The sequence below is a fragment of the Lepidochelys olivacea genome, assembly GCF_965140295.1.
Source record: "Lepidochelys olivacea isolate rLepOli2 genome assembly, chromosome: 1".
NCBI classification, from domain to species: domain Eukaryota; kingdom Metazoa; phylum Chordata; order Testudines; family Cheloniidae; genus Lepidochelys; species Lepidochelys olivacea.
In genome coordinates, this window is record NC_140411.1 from 108,868,551 (window position 1) to 108,883,375 (window position 14,825).

At 41.8% G+C, this 14,825-nt stretch overlaps 1 protein-coding gene across 5 annotated transcripts in view; it reads left to right on the forward strand.

The window, feature by feature from the left end:
- The window catches only part of MYO16 (myosin XVI), a 637,262-nt gene that overhangs the window by 357,662 nt on the left and 264,775 nt on the right, over positions 1 to 14,825 (forward strand). For all 5 annotated transcript variants that reach the window (XM_084616853.1, XM_084616854.1, XM_084616856.1 and 2 more), the window contains exon 14: positions 9,808 to 9,913. In XM_084616853.1, coding sequence (XP_084472979.1) covers positions 9,808 to 9,913 — 106 coding nt within the window. The remainder of the gene's footprint in view (positions 1 to 9,807; positions 9,914 to 14,825) is intronic.

Consider the following 14,825-nt stretch of genomic DNA (forward strand, 5'->3'; position numbering starts at 1 on the left):
CAAAGATTTTTATTAGGGCTGTCAAGCAATTAAAAAAAATTATTGTGATTAATCACACTGTTAAACAATAATAAAATACCATCTATTTAAATATTTGTGGATGTTTTCTACATTTTCAAATATAATTATTTCGATTACAACACAGAATACAAAATGTACAGGCTCACGTTATATTTATTTTTGATTACAAATATTTGCACTAAAAAAACAAAAGAAACAGTATTTTCAATTCACCTACTACAAGTACTGTCGTGCAGTCTCTTTATTGTGAAAGTTGAGCTTACAAATGTCAAATTATGTACAATCAAAATCTGCATTCAAAAATAAAACAATGTAAAATTTTAGAGCCTAGAAGTCCTTGTTCAGCCAATCGCTCAGACAAAAAAGGTTTTTACATTTGCAGAAGATAATGCTCTCTGCTTCTTGTTTACGATGTCACTTGAAAGTGAGAACAGGCATTTGCATCACAGTGTTCTAGCCAGCATCACAAAATAATTGCATGCCAGATGCGCTAAAGATTCACATGTCCTTCGATGCTTCAACCACTATTCCAGAGGACATGTGTCCAGGCTGATGATGGGTTCTGCTCGATAACGATCCAAAGCAGTGCGGACTGATGCATGTTCACTTTCATCTTCTGAGTCAGATGCCACCAGCAGAAGGTTGATTTTCTTTTTTGGTGGTTTGGGTTCTGTAGTTTCCACATCAGAGTGTTACTCTTTTAAGACTTCTGAAAGCATGCTCCATGCCTCATCCCTCTCAGATTTTGGAAGACACTTCAGATTCTTAAATTTTGGGTAGAGTGCTGAAGCTATCTTTAGAAATTTCACATGGGTATCTTCTTTGCATTTTTTCAAATTTTCAGTGAAAGTGTTCTTAAAATGAACAACATGTGCTAGGTCATCATTCGAGACTGCTATAACATGAAATATATGGCAGAATGTGGGTAAGACAGAGCAGAAGACATACAATTCTCCCCCAAGGAGTTCAGTGACAAATTTAATAAACTCATTATTTTTTTTAGATCGTCATCAGCACAGAAGCATGTCCTCTGGATGATGGGCAAAGCATAAAGAGGCATATGAATTTTTAGCACATCTGGCCCGTAAATATCTTGGAACGCCAGTTACAACACTGCCATGCAAATGCCTCTTCTCACTTTCAGGTGACATTGTCATTAAGAAATGGACAGCATTATCTCCCGTAAATGTAAAACTTGTTTCTCTTCATGATTGGTTGAACAAGAAATAGGACTAAGTGGACGTGTAGGCTCTAAAGTTTTACATTGTTTTGTTTGAGTGCAGTTATGTAACAAAAAAACCCTACATTTGTAAGTTGCATTTTCATGACAAAGAGATTGCACTACAATACTTGTATGAGGTGAATAGAAAAATACTATTTCTTTTGTTTATCATTTTACAGTGCAAATATTTGTAATAAAAATAATATAAAGTGAGCACTGTACACTTTGTAATCTGTGTGGTAATTGAAATCAATATTTGAAAGTGAAGAAAAACATCCAAAAACATTTAATATATTTCAATTGGTATTCTATTGCTTAACAGTTTGATTCATTTTTTTAATTGTGATTAATTTTTTTGAGTTAATCGCGTGAGTTAACTTCGATTAATCAACAGCCCTAATTTTTATGTGTGCATCATCAGTACTCGGTGTAATCCATTGACACCCATTATTTGTCAGCTTGGTTATGTTTGTCATGTTTCCCAAAGTAGCACAAAAATATTTTTCATTATTTTCTTCTTTTTGTAAAGCAGTGTCTTCTATTTTGTTGGTTTAAATTAAAACTCATATTTGGTTTATGAAACTCAAATGTTTTGAAAAATATTTCTGAAGTTTGCAAAACCTTGAACCACATAGAGATTCCTCATTCCTACGAGGTAGCATTATTGTTTACAACAGTGAGGCCAAGGATTGAAAGGGTTAGGAGTGAAACACGTTGGTTGGGAATTGTGCAGAGGTTTGCATTGTCACTGCTATGTTGCAGCAGTTCTGTGAGTACTTTATTCTCGAAGGATGTCTACCTAGTAGCTTTCATAAGCACTGCATTCAGATATTTATTTATTTATTTATTTGAAAGAGCTGTGTCCTCCTCTCCCCCCCTTATTCAAATTAATAGGAGTTTGTCTCATGTGATGACAACACAATTGGGCAGCAGACATTTTTCTGTGTACAGGACGTTTCCACTTTTGTATCCAGAAAATTCTTGTTGATGAGAAATTTAAACCCACACATTTAAAATCTCCTAGAACCACAGGAGAACATCAAAAGTAGAAGTAATGCAACTTCTCCTCTAGAGCAGATAAGTTCATGTTTAATGTAGGAAATATGCCTCTTACACGCAGGGAACAGTGGTACCCATTATATGACGTTTCCACAGATTTCCTCAAAAAGCTTATTTATATTTCTACGTACAATGGAGTCAACACATAGGTCAGAAATGTGATCTATACACTGGTGTAAATATGAATTAATATCATTTAAATAAATGCAGTATTTTTGGATTTACAATGATATGAATGCAGCAGCAGCTACAGATGAAAAAAAACAGAGGTACCATTGTCAGGAGAGTTACAACAGAAAGTGAAACTGAAAATACTGAAATTCCTTCTCTTGGTCCCATAAAGCTGTAAAAAGATATGTTTATTGACACTTCTGCTTTGGAGTGCTTGTGCATTTAAAATGCTTGTGCAGCACCAGCCATGGTGAGTGTGACCTGCCACGGATGGGAGAAATGAAGACAGATTTGCTTGGAAACATGAAACTATAAGTACTGGGCAATGGCACTGAATGCTGGCACCATTTTCCATGGGTAATGGTGGTGTGAGCTGATACCTCACTCTTGAGGGTAACAAAGGCAGCAAAGGCACAGTTGCTGCTGGCTGCTGGCATTGTAGTCTGTGTACTACAATGGTGCCCACTGAAGTTATTGCTGACTGGCGTGGGAAAGCGTCCTATCACTAAGTAAAAAATAAGTCTGCTATCCCTAGAAACCTTTGCGAGAGGATTTCAATTTCATGGAAGTTTCATCAAGATCTCTCCAGAGGATTCAAGGGGCATCCCTGTGTACATAAACAAACTGTTCCGCATGGCCTAACAGCAATTCTCTTGATTTGCCAGTATCCAGCATACTGCTTGCTCAGAAATGAACTATTCAGAGCTAGATTTTCCCCCTTCTCCTTCAGCTCTTCCTATTGGACATACATTTGTAGAAATAAACCAGATGATAGGCTCATCAAAGCCTGATTTTGTTAACCTTCAGGGCATGGTGCAAAGTTTATCTGTTCACATTTTTGTCTGAGAGGTAGAGGATGATGTATTTTTGCTCTTATATCATTGTGGTGAAAGTCTTCATTATGCCAATGTTGTATTGCCTGCATGGAAGCATGCACATGGACTTGTAGTGGTTTTTTTGTAAAAACTGAAAAATATATATGGAGGATGTGTTAGTTACATTTTAACATTTCCTGGAAGTCTCCAATTCTAGAAAAGACTTGGTGAAAAAGCCCACTGATCCTGGAAAGCCCTTCTTTAAGGAAAGGAGGACTTGTGGCACCTTAGAGACTAACCAATTTATTAGAGCATAAGCTTTCGTGAGCTACAGCTCACTTCCTCAGATGCATATCGTGGAAACTGCAGCAGGCTTTATATATACACAGAGAATATGAAACAATACCTATTCCCACCCCACTGTCCTGCTGGTAATAGCTTATCTAAAGTGATTTCCAGCACAAATCCAGGTTTTCTCACCCTCCACCCCCCCACACAAATTCACTCTCCTGCTGGTGATAGCCCAGGATTAATAGGAATTTGTGTGGGGGGGTGGAGGGTGAGAAAACCTGGATTTGTGCTGGAAATCACTTTAGATAAGCTATTACCAGCAGGACAGTGGGGTGGGAATAGGTATTGTTTCATATTCTCTGTGTATATATAAAGCCTGCTGCAGTTTCCACGATATGCATCTGAGGAAGTGAGCTGTAGCTCACGAAAGCTTATGCTCTAATAAATTGGTTAGTCTCTAAGGTGCCACAAGTCCTCCTTTTCTTTTTGCGAATACAGACTAACACGGCTGCTACTCTGAAACCTTCTTTAAGGAAACTACTGTTAGGAAATGAACTCTGGCATTAAAGAAACTGAATAATAATTTCTTAGAATAGTGTATTCAAATCTCAGGACATAGTCAACCAGCTAAATGTTGCTGAGTGCAAATATTTGGCTGCAAAATTTTAAGGATTGTACCCCTAAACCAGGATTTGGGATTAATGGATTACAAGTTACTTGGGGCCTGCTTTTCAGAGCTGCTAACATCTAAAGCTTTGCTTGATTTGATTTATGATTGTTTAGAACTTTGATTTATGATTGTTCAGAAAAACTTTTTGCTCACTAGCATTCTCTGCTATGGAAAAGACTGCAGAGTCACTGCTGTCCTATTTCTGATAACTTGATCGATCTTCTGTGCGGTGAAGTGAGAGGATCTGTATTTTGTCTTGATATGAGAGAATAACAAGATGATAGCACCAGAGGACAAGTAATGCCTGAGGTTTGCTATTGTTTTTTTTCTGCTAGTGGCCATAGGATTGAGGAAGACAGGATTTGCGAGGTAGTGCTGTCATAAAGGGAGAATGCTAGTGCTACCACTTAAGTGTGAAGGCAGAAACGTAAGGATGAAACAGCAAATAAAGAGGGCGGGGTACAGTACTAAGTGTGCCACCATTACTACAACTGTCCTTAGCCAGAAATGGTGATTATAAAATACTGGATGTTTGCGTAGTGGAGTCGATTCCTTTCAGGTCCAGGCTGCAGAAGCTCTTCATTTTGCTGTTTGGGAGCATTCGCTAAATGTGCTCTTACTCCCTAAATTGTGGTGTCTGTTCTGTAACAGACCCCACAAAGAGGTGACTGTTATGTTAAGTAGGTTTCTATGCTAACTAACACCAAGTACATATATGGAATCGTGGCTTATGTAAAACATAATGTCCCACTACGGCTGCTTCTTATCCCCTAAGAACACTGTGATACAGCATTGTTACTGACCCTTTGAAAAATGCCTACTACAAAGATGAGGGTAAAGGAATCATGATTTAGGGCCTACCAAATTCACGATCTACTTTGGTCAATTTCAGGGTCATAGGATTTTTAAAATAGTAAATTTAATGATTTCAGCTATTTAAATCTGAGCTGTCACAGTGTTGAAATTGTAGGAGTCTTCACCCAAAAAGGAGTTGTGGGGGGGGGTCACAAGATTATTGTCGGGGGGGTTGCGGTATTATTACCCTTACTTCTGCACTGCTGCAGGCGGTGGCGCTGAGTTCAGAACGGGGTGGCGAGAGAGCAGCGACTGATGGCCAGGAGCCCAGCTCTGAAGGCAGAGCCGCCGCCAGCAGCAGTGCAGAAGTAAGGATGGCATGGTAGGGTACTGTCACCCTTACTCTGCGCTGCTGCCTTCAGACCTGGGCCCTCAGTCAGCAGCCGCCAGTCTCCAGCCATCCAGTTTGGAAGGCAGCAGCACGGAAGCAAGGGAGGCATGGTATGGTATTGCCACCCCTACTTCTGCACTGCTTCTGGCAGGGCTCTGCCTTCAGAGTTGGGCATCTCGCCAACAGCCGCCACTCTCTCACCACCCACTTCTGAACACAGCACAGAAGTAAGGGTGGCAATACCACGACCTCCCTAAAGTAACCTTGCGACCCTCCTACAACTCCCTTTTGGGTCAGGACCCCCAATTCAAGAAACTCTGGTCTCTCCCATGAAATCTGTATAGTATAGGGTAAAAGCACACAAAAGACCAGATTTCACAGTGAGAGACCAGATTTCACAGTCTGTGGTGCTTTTTTACTGGCTGTGAATTTGGTGGGACCCTAATCATGAAGTACCAACATCCCATCACCAGCAGGAAGTGACTGAAGGGCTCTGGGAAGACAGACAAGAAAAGACATGAGGGCTCTGCCCCAATCTCCAGCAAACCCACCAATATCTTTAGACTCGTTAGAAAGATGTTTGAGACCATTGAGGTTGTCTTCTAATTATGTAGTGGCTTTGATTCCCTATGATATCAGCTTCTTACACTCAGCTTTAGATCAGGGGTGGGGAGGGGAGCAAGGAAGCCAGATTGGAGAAAGAGTGTTCAGTGTGAGAAACAGGAGTGGTTAGAGGTAGGGGGCAAGAAGAAGAAATAAAAAAGAAGAGAAAAGGGAGAATAAAAATACAATGACTGTGAAGAGATAGATTTTATATGTAGATATAGGTATAGAAAAACAAACGAGACATGTGCCTCGTGTCCCTCTGACAGCTTTGGTTATACAGAGTTTGGTATAATTTCCCGCACGTTTGTCTGATCCTTGCTCTTTAGGTTGTAAGCTCTGTGGTGCAGCATTTGCCTTTTGTGTGTCTGCACCGCACCTAGCTCATTGTGGGCTACTTAACCCAGACTGCATGTTTTATTTATTTTGGAGCTTTTTCAAAGAAGGCAGAACTTTGTTGGGAGGAGGTGTTTGGGAAGGGGAAAAGAGAGGATTGGGGTGGTTGTTTTTACTCCCAGTAGACCTTTTGTGCTTCCATGTACCTTAGAGTATGTGGTGCTGCTTGCAACTTCTCTTCTTCTGATGCAAATGCAGTTTCAAAGCTGCCGTTATTGCTACTGTGCTTGTCCCTTTCTCCCACAGAACCAGTTCCTGCTACAGCTTGAAGTTCTATTCAGTGGTTAACCCTTCCACCCCTTACAGAGATTTCTGCTAAGGGAAAATCCCTGTATGTGATATTTATTATGTTAACATGAATGCATGTGATTAAACTTACATTCACTGAAACACTTAAATGACTCTCCATGCCAGTACACTTTCTGCTACTTGGTAAATCAAACATGAGTTTTCATGTCCTTAGCACGGCTATTACTTTGACCTTTCCATTCAGCTTATGCCACTAGCAGAAGTTCACTGACCTTTTTGCAGGACTGATTTTTTAAGATCATTAAAATGAATACAGTGGGGTCTGATTAAGAAACTTTTTTTGTTTCCAACCCCTTTCTTGCAAACTAATGCATTAGTGAATACAGAAATTATTACCTTGCAGGGTATTAAATTATCTGGGACCAGGCAGATTTCAGAAAACAACCTTGAATAGCATCAGATTTTCCAGGAGAAACTTTCCAGGAAACCAAATGCTGATGACTGGAGCCTTGGATAGTGCATTTATGTTGCAGACTTTACTCTGTCAATCCCACAGGGATGTTAAACCCAGATTAGGTATGCCAATGAACTCCTTGACTTCAGTGGTGATTTTTTAAAAAAATGTTAGCTACTGAAGTATTTTAGGTGCTTTGCATAAAAGACATGCAAGGCTTCTGAAAAGCCCTGCACAGCCAAAAACTCCCATCCACTTCAGTAGGAGCTTTGGGTGTACAAAGAATGCAGGATCAGACTCTAAATGATGATAGAAAATTACAAGATTAAAACAACAATAGTTTAAATTAGTGAAAAACCATAAATAGCAAAGGCAGTCTCATTCTGCATAGATTCAGAGAAAAGGACAGTCTTGCCATCTAGGACAGGAGATCACTAGGCAAATATTGTCATATGTACAGGATCTGTGTGCATACACCGTAGAGATGGGCTGAGAGGCCCCTGTCAAAGTTCCTGACTCTTTATAAAGCCCTTTTCTCTTTTTTTTTCTTCCTCTGCACACTTTTTGTATCCTTGTCTTCTCCAGGCTTGAAGTGGCAGCAGGGGGAAGGGTTGTATTCTACAAACTAGTAATATATGCCAAAATCTCTTCTGTTCATCTGCCATTGACACCAGGAACGAGACTGAAGGTCACATGGTTCCCTCAATAGGCAACAGGCTCATCACCTGCCGTAACCATTATAGTTATGACATTTTCATGGGCTGTTGTAGAAACAGTTTTTTAAAGTTAGCTTGATAGATAAGTAAAGCGGGAGGGTATATGTAGTTGCTCGCCTTTCTGTAGTCATAACTGAAGTTTACTTGATTCAATTGTCTATTGAGAAATGTGTGCTCTGCATGGTCCCTTCATAGCTTTTCAAATTGGGCTTGCCTCAGTATCCATGCATATTGGTGATACTATGGATTTTTAATTCTGTATTTTTCTTCTCCTGGTCTTTCTCCTTTCCACTCCTTTATTTCTGTTGTGTTTATTTCCTTGCTGATATTGTGGTGTCACTTCCTTTTCCCCTTCTCTTCTGTCTCCTCCGCACCTTCTTGTTCCTACATCCCATAACCTGTTTTCTTTGCCCGGTACTTCCCTCCCATTCTTCGTTTATTCTTCTCCATGTGCAAGGAATGAAATGAAACTATATTCATAATCTCTGAAGTCTGAGTATGTAGCACTTCAGAGATTGGGGAGCCGTAAATTTTACTCTGCAGCTTTCAGAGAGAGCAGGGTAACATAGCAAAAGGAAAATTGCTAGCATGTCACCGTGTCATATGTCAGCCAACTTTGGGCTGTGCTGTCTTTTTCTTCATTCTCTTTCTCTTCCATTCCTCATTCTCCTTGTAATTTTCCATCTCTTTCTTTTCTTCTCACCTTTGCCACTCCCATCCCCCTTCAAACACAAAGCCCCAGGTAGCTTGGCATTGGTATGATCAAATTGTTAGGCTCATTAAAAGGAAAGGTAACAGCATTGCTATTAGAACACTACAGAGGATAAGAACTTCAACTTTTGACTGTCTCTTTGCTAATCTGAGGACAAGTGGAAAATCTCTAGTCAAATTAGAGGATTGGGCCAAAAGAAATCTGATGAGGTTCAACAAGGAGAAGTGCAGAGTCCTTCACTTAGGACAGAAGAATCCCATGCACCGCTACAGACTAAGGACCGAATGGCTAGGGAGCAGTTCTGCAGAAAAGGACCTAGGAGTTACAGTGGACGAGAAGCTGGATATAAGTCAACAGTGTGCCCTTGTTGCCAAGAAGGCTAACAGCATTTTGGGCTGTATAAGTAGGGGCATTGCCAGCAGATCGAGGGACGTGATCATTCACCTCTATTCGACATTGGTGAGGCCTCATCTGGAGTACTGTGTCCAGTTTTGGGACCCACACAACAAGAAGGATGTGGAAAAATTGGAAAGAGTCCAGCAGAGGGCAACAAAAATGATTAGGGGATGGAACACATGACTTATGAGGAGAGACTGAGGGAACTGAGATTGTTTAGTCTGCAGAAGAGAAGAAAGAGGGGGGATTTGATAGCTTCTTTCCGCTACCTGAAAGGGGGTTCCAAAGAGGATGGATCTAGACTGTTCTCTGTGGTAGCAGATGACAGAGCAAGGAGTAATGGTCTCAAGTTGCAGTGTGGGAAGTTTAGGTTGGATATTAGGAAAAACTTTTTCACTAAGAGGGTGGTGAAACACTGGAATGCATTACCTAGGGAGGTGGTGGAATCTCCTTCCTTTGAGATTTTTAAGGTCAGGCTTGACAAAGCCCTGGCTGGGATGATTTAGTTGGGGATTGGTCCTACTTTGAGCAGGGGGTTGGACTAGATGACCTCCTGAGGTCCCTTCCAACCCTGATATTCTATGATTCTATGATTGTGCATATACTGGCTAGTGTCTGTAATCATAGACTATGAGCCAGTTTGTCTTTTATGTGGTGTTCATGAGTATTTAATATCCAGATTATTTAATGATAATATTATTTCCTAATAATGCCTCTATTAGGAATTAACATTTGTCTGGAGTGTCTACTCCAGTAGGGATAACAGAGCATGTAAATAATGTAATGTATAAAACTGAGACAAAAAATTAAACAGTGGCCTTTTTCTCCCTTCCCTCCTTTCTGCAGTGGAGAACGTGGTTCTGGGAAAACTGAAGCCTGCAAACAAATAGTGAAGCACCTGACATGCAGATCCAGTTCCAGCAGGTGTACCTTTGATTCAAAGGTAAAACATGTAAGTAGCATTTTGAGCTGTTTCAGAACATAGCATCAATATGTATTTTGACCAAGAAAAGAGATTTTTACTTAGAGGGAAATTGTGAATTCCACAGGCATACTTACATAGGGCATGATCCTGCCCTAGCTATTGAAATATTTTAGGTGCTTTGTTGATCTAAAGGTGGAGGAGGCCTGGAATTACTTCAAGTCAAAGTTGCAAAAACTATCAGAAGTCCACATCTCAAGAAAGGGGAAAAAATTCATAGGCAGGAGTTGTAGACCAAGATGGATGAGCAAGCATCTTAGAGAGGTGATTAAGAAAAAACAGAAAGCCTACAAGGAGTGCTAGATGGGAGGGAGTAGCAAGGACAGCTATCTTACTGAGGTCAGAACATGTAGGGATAAAGTGAGAAAGGCCAAAAGCCATGTAGCACTGGACCTTGCAAAGGGAATTAAAACCAATAGTAAAAGGTTCTATAGCTATATAAATAAGAAGAAAACAAAGAAAGAAGTGGGACCGCTAAACACTGAGGATGGAGTGGAGGTTAAGGATAGTCTAGGCATGGCCTAATATCTAAACAAATACTTTGCCTCAGTCTTTAATGAGGCTAATGATGAGCTTAGGGATAATGGTAGGATAACAGTTGGGAAGGAGGATTGGAGGTAGATATTACCACATCCGAAGTAGAAGCCAAACTTGAACAGCTTAATGGGACTAAATCAGGGGGCCCAGATAATCTTCATCCAAGAATATTAAAGGAACTGGCACATGCAATTGCAAGCCCATTAGCAAAAATGTTTAATGGATCTGTAAACTCAGGGGTTGTACCGTATGACTGGAGAATTACTAACATAGTTCCTATTTTTAAGAAAGGGGAAAAAAGTGATCCGGGTAACTACAGGCCTGTTAGTTTAACACCTGTAGTATGTAAGGTCTTGGAAAAAATTTTTAAGGAGAAAGTAGTTGAGGTCAATGGTAATTGGGACAAAATACAACATGGTTTTGCAAAAGGTAGATCATGTCAAACCAACCTGATCTCCTTCTTTGAGAAGGTAACAGATTTTTTAGACAAAGGAAATGCAGTGGATCTAATTTACCTCGATTTCAGTAAGGTATTTGATATGGTTCCACATGGGGAATTATTAGCTAAATTGGAAAAGATGGGGCTCAATATGGAAATTGAAAAGTGGATAAGGAACTGGTTAAAGGGGAGACTACAACGGGTCACACTGAAAGATGAACTGTCAGGCTGGAAAAAGGTTACTAGTGGAGTTCCTCAGGGATCGGTTTTGGGACCAATCTTATTTAATCTTTTTATTACTGACCTTAGCACAAAAAGCGGGAATGTGCTAATAAAGTTTGCGGATGACACAAAGCTGGGAGTATTGCCAATACAGAAAAGGACTGGGATATCATACAGGAAGATCTGGATGACCTTGTAAACTGGAGTAATAGTAATAGGATGAAATTTAATAGTGAAAAGTGCAAGGTCATGCATTTAGGGATTAATAACAAGAATTTTTGTTATAAACTGGGGACGCATCACTTGGAAGTAGCAGAGGAGGAGAGGGACTTCGGGGTTTTGGTTGATCACGGGATGACTGTGAGCTGCCAATGTGATATGGACATGAAAAAAAGCTAATGCGGTCTTGGGATGGCTCAGGAGAGGTATTTCCAGTAGAGATAAGAAGGTGTTAGTACCATTATACAAGGCACTGGTGAGACCTCATCTGGAATATTGTGTGCAGTTCTGATCTCCCATGTTTAAGAAAGATGAATTCAAACTGGAACAGGTACAGAGAAGGGTCTACTAGGATGATCCGTGGAATGGAAAACCTGTCTTATGAAAGGAGACTCAAGGAGCTTGGCTTGTTTAGCCTAACCAAAAGAAGGCTGAGAGGAGATATGATTGATCTCTATAAATATATCAGAGGGATAAATACCACAGAGGGAGAAGAATTATTTAAGCTCAGTACCAATGTGGACACAAGAACAAATGGATATAAACTGGCCATCAGGAAGTTTAGACTTCATAGAATCATAGAATCATAGAATATCAGGGTTGGAAGGGACCCCAGAAGGTCATCTAGTCCAACCCCCTGCTCAAAGCAGGACCAATTCCCAGTTAAATCATCCCAGCCAGGGCTTTGTCAAGCCTGACCTTAAAAACCTCTAAGGAAGGAGATTCTACCACCTCCCTAGGTAACGCATTCCAGTGTTTCACCACCCTCTTAGTGAAAAAGTTTTTCCTAATATCCAATCTAAACCTCCCCCACTGCAACTTGAAATTAGCCAAAGGTTTCTAACCATCAGAGGAGTGAAGTTCTGGAACAGCCTTCCAAGGGAAGCAATAGGGGCAAAAGACATATCTGGCTTCAAGACTAAGCTTGATAAATTTATGGAGGGGATGATATGATGGGATAGCCTAATTTTGGCAATTAATTGATCTTCAACTATCAGTGGTAGATATGCCCAATGGCCTGTGATGGGATGTTAGATGGTTTGGAATCTGAGTTACTACAGAGAATTCTTTCCTGGGTGTCTGGCTGGTGAGTCTTGCCCACATGTGGAAGCCAGCTTTGCTAATATGGTTTGTGGTCATTTTGATTTTCATCCTTGCTTCTACATATAGGAAATGTCTATAGTACAGTGCTCTCCCTTAAAAACATTCCTATTGCCTTTGATAACTAAATAAGGTTCCATCTGTGTCTGTGGTGTTCCTTATATGTAGTAGTGCCGTAGCATTGTTGGTCCCAGTACATTAGAGAGAGAACGTGAGTGAGGTAATATCTTTTATTGGACCAACTTCTGTCGGTGAGAGAGACAAGCTTTCAAGCTTCCTCACCCACCTTCTCCCTCCTGGTATTCCTTCTGCCAAGTATAAAAAATACTGCAGTATCTGAAGTAATCTTATAGGAGACAAAATTGGAAAGTTTTAAGGGAAATCACTGTGTCTTGGTGATACATACAGTACTATCATTACTATTCTCTAACAAAAACAACAAGGAGTCCGGTGGCACCTTAAAGACTAATAGGTATATTTGAGCATAAGCTTTCGTGGGTAAAAACCTCACTGAAGTTTGAAGTGCAACTCACACAAATAGACAACCCTTCCATCAGTGATTATTTGGAAACAGGAAAGCATGGGAACTGGCCACTTCTGTCCAACAGCAGAATCTATTTCTGTGACAGTAAATACTAAATCCAAAGTTTTCATTCAACTGGACAGCACAACTCACCTATCATATTGTTACAGCAGGAACACAGATGGTTAAAGTTCAGATGGACACTCCAGTCTAAACCACTCTTTTTTGGACTTTTATGTAACCCTTCTGCCAGGCCAAGTTGATAGCAGCAAGGGCCGGGTTCAATACACAGGGGTTCCCTCTCATTAAAGCAAATGCAAAACTGGCTCGAGCCCCCACCCAGTGACCTGGGAAAATCTTACACACCCCCTGGGCGCCTCAAGGAGGCAATACTTCCCCTCTCGCAAGCACAGAGTCTTGGTGTAGTAGAGAATCTTTAATAACATGAGGCAAACAACATCAGCATTAAATTGGGGAAACACCACAACTAGTGTTCATTAACCAAACCATGAACACTGACCCACCCCAGAAAATTTGGGCCACATCCTTTCCCTCAGGCTCTTGAGTCCCAGAACCCAAACGTCTCTTGAGTCCAGCAATCCACAAATCGCCCAAAGTCCAAAAAAAAAGTCCAGCCCCGGAGTTCAAAAGTTCACCTGCAGAGTGTTACTCCTCAATCTGGCTAAAATGTGCCTGGGTGTGGGGGAAAGAGGTAAGGGGCACCTTAAGTGTCCTGAAGCTGACTGCCCCACAGGGCTCTGCTCCGCTCCACCACGACCGGCTCCGCTCTGCACAGCTCACCGTCTCACGACCGGCTCCGCTCAGCTCGCCGTCTCACGAACACACCGCTGTCTCACGACCGGCTCCAGACAGCTCGCCGTCTCACGAACACACCGCTGTCTCACGACCGGCTCCGGACAGCTCGCCGTCTCACGAACACACCGCTGTCTCACGACCGGCTCCGGACAGCTCGCCGTCTCACGAACACACCGCTGTCTCACGACCGGCTCCACTCAGCTCGCCGTCTCACGAACACACCGCTGTCTCACGACCGGCTCCGCTCAGCTCGCCGTCTCACGAACACACCGCTGTCTCACGACCGGCTCCGCTCAGCTCGCCGTCTCACGAACACACCGCTGTCTCACGACCGGCTCCGCTCAGCTCGCCGTCTCACGACCGGCTCCACTGCACACTAGAACTTCCGGCTCCCCACTACTTGACACAGTGCTCAGTGATTTCAGCTCTCAGTGATTTCAGCTCATAGTAGTGGGAGCCTTAGTGCTGGTGCACTATAAGGCTGAAGTGAATTCAGCACAATACCTGTAACAAAACTCTTAATAGACCCAAAATTAGCTCTGACATTCCACAGTGGAGAGAGACAGAGGTGCAATTGGTGCTTCAGGCCCTCACAAAGGGGCCTACACCACCAGGCACTAATACCTGTCTCAAGTCTCTCTCAATTCACAGAGTTTTGGAACCCATGTCCCTTGCCTAGTGAGTGCTACTCAGTTGATGGTGAGTCCTCCATCATAACAAAAAGGCCAAGTACAGTTCCAAGCACAGTTCCCATAATCAGGGTACTAACAATTTATTCTTCCCGCCCCAATAACAGAGACACTGGGGATCCCACAGCAGCCAAAGTGACGATTTGGGCAGTTATGGCCTCATTCTAGGCGGGGTGGGTGTGCCTATGCAAATGAGATCAGCCCCTGAAGTTCTTTTCCACAACTTGCCACACCTCACCACCAGATGTCAGGGTGGAGCCCACCCTGTCTCTGCTTACATCCTCCCCCCAGCCGAGAATTTGGCGTCCCGACAAATCATACTCCCTTTATACCAAC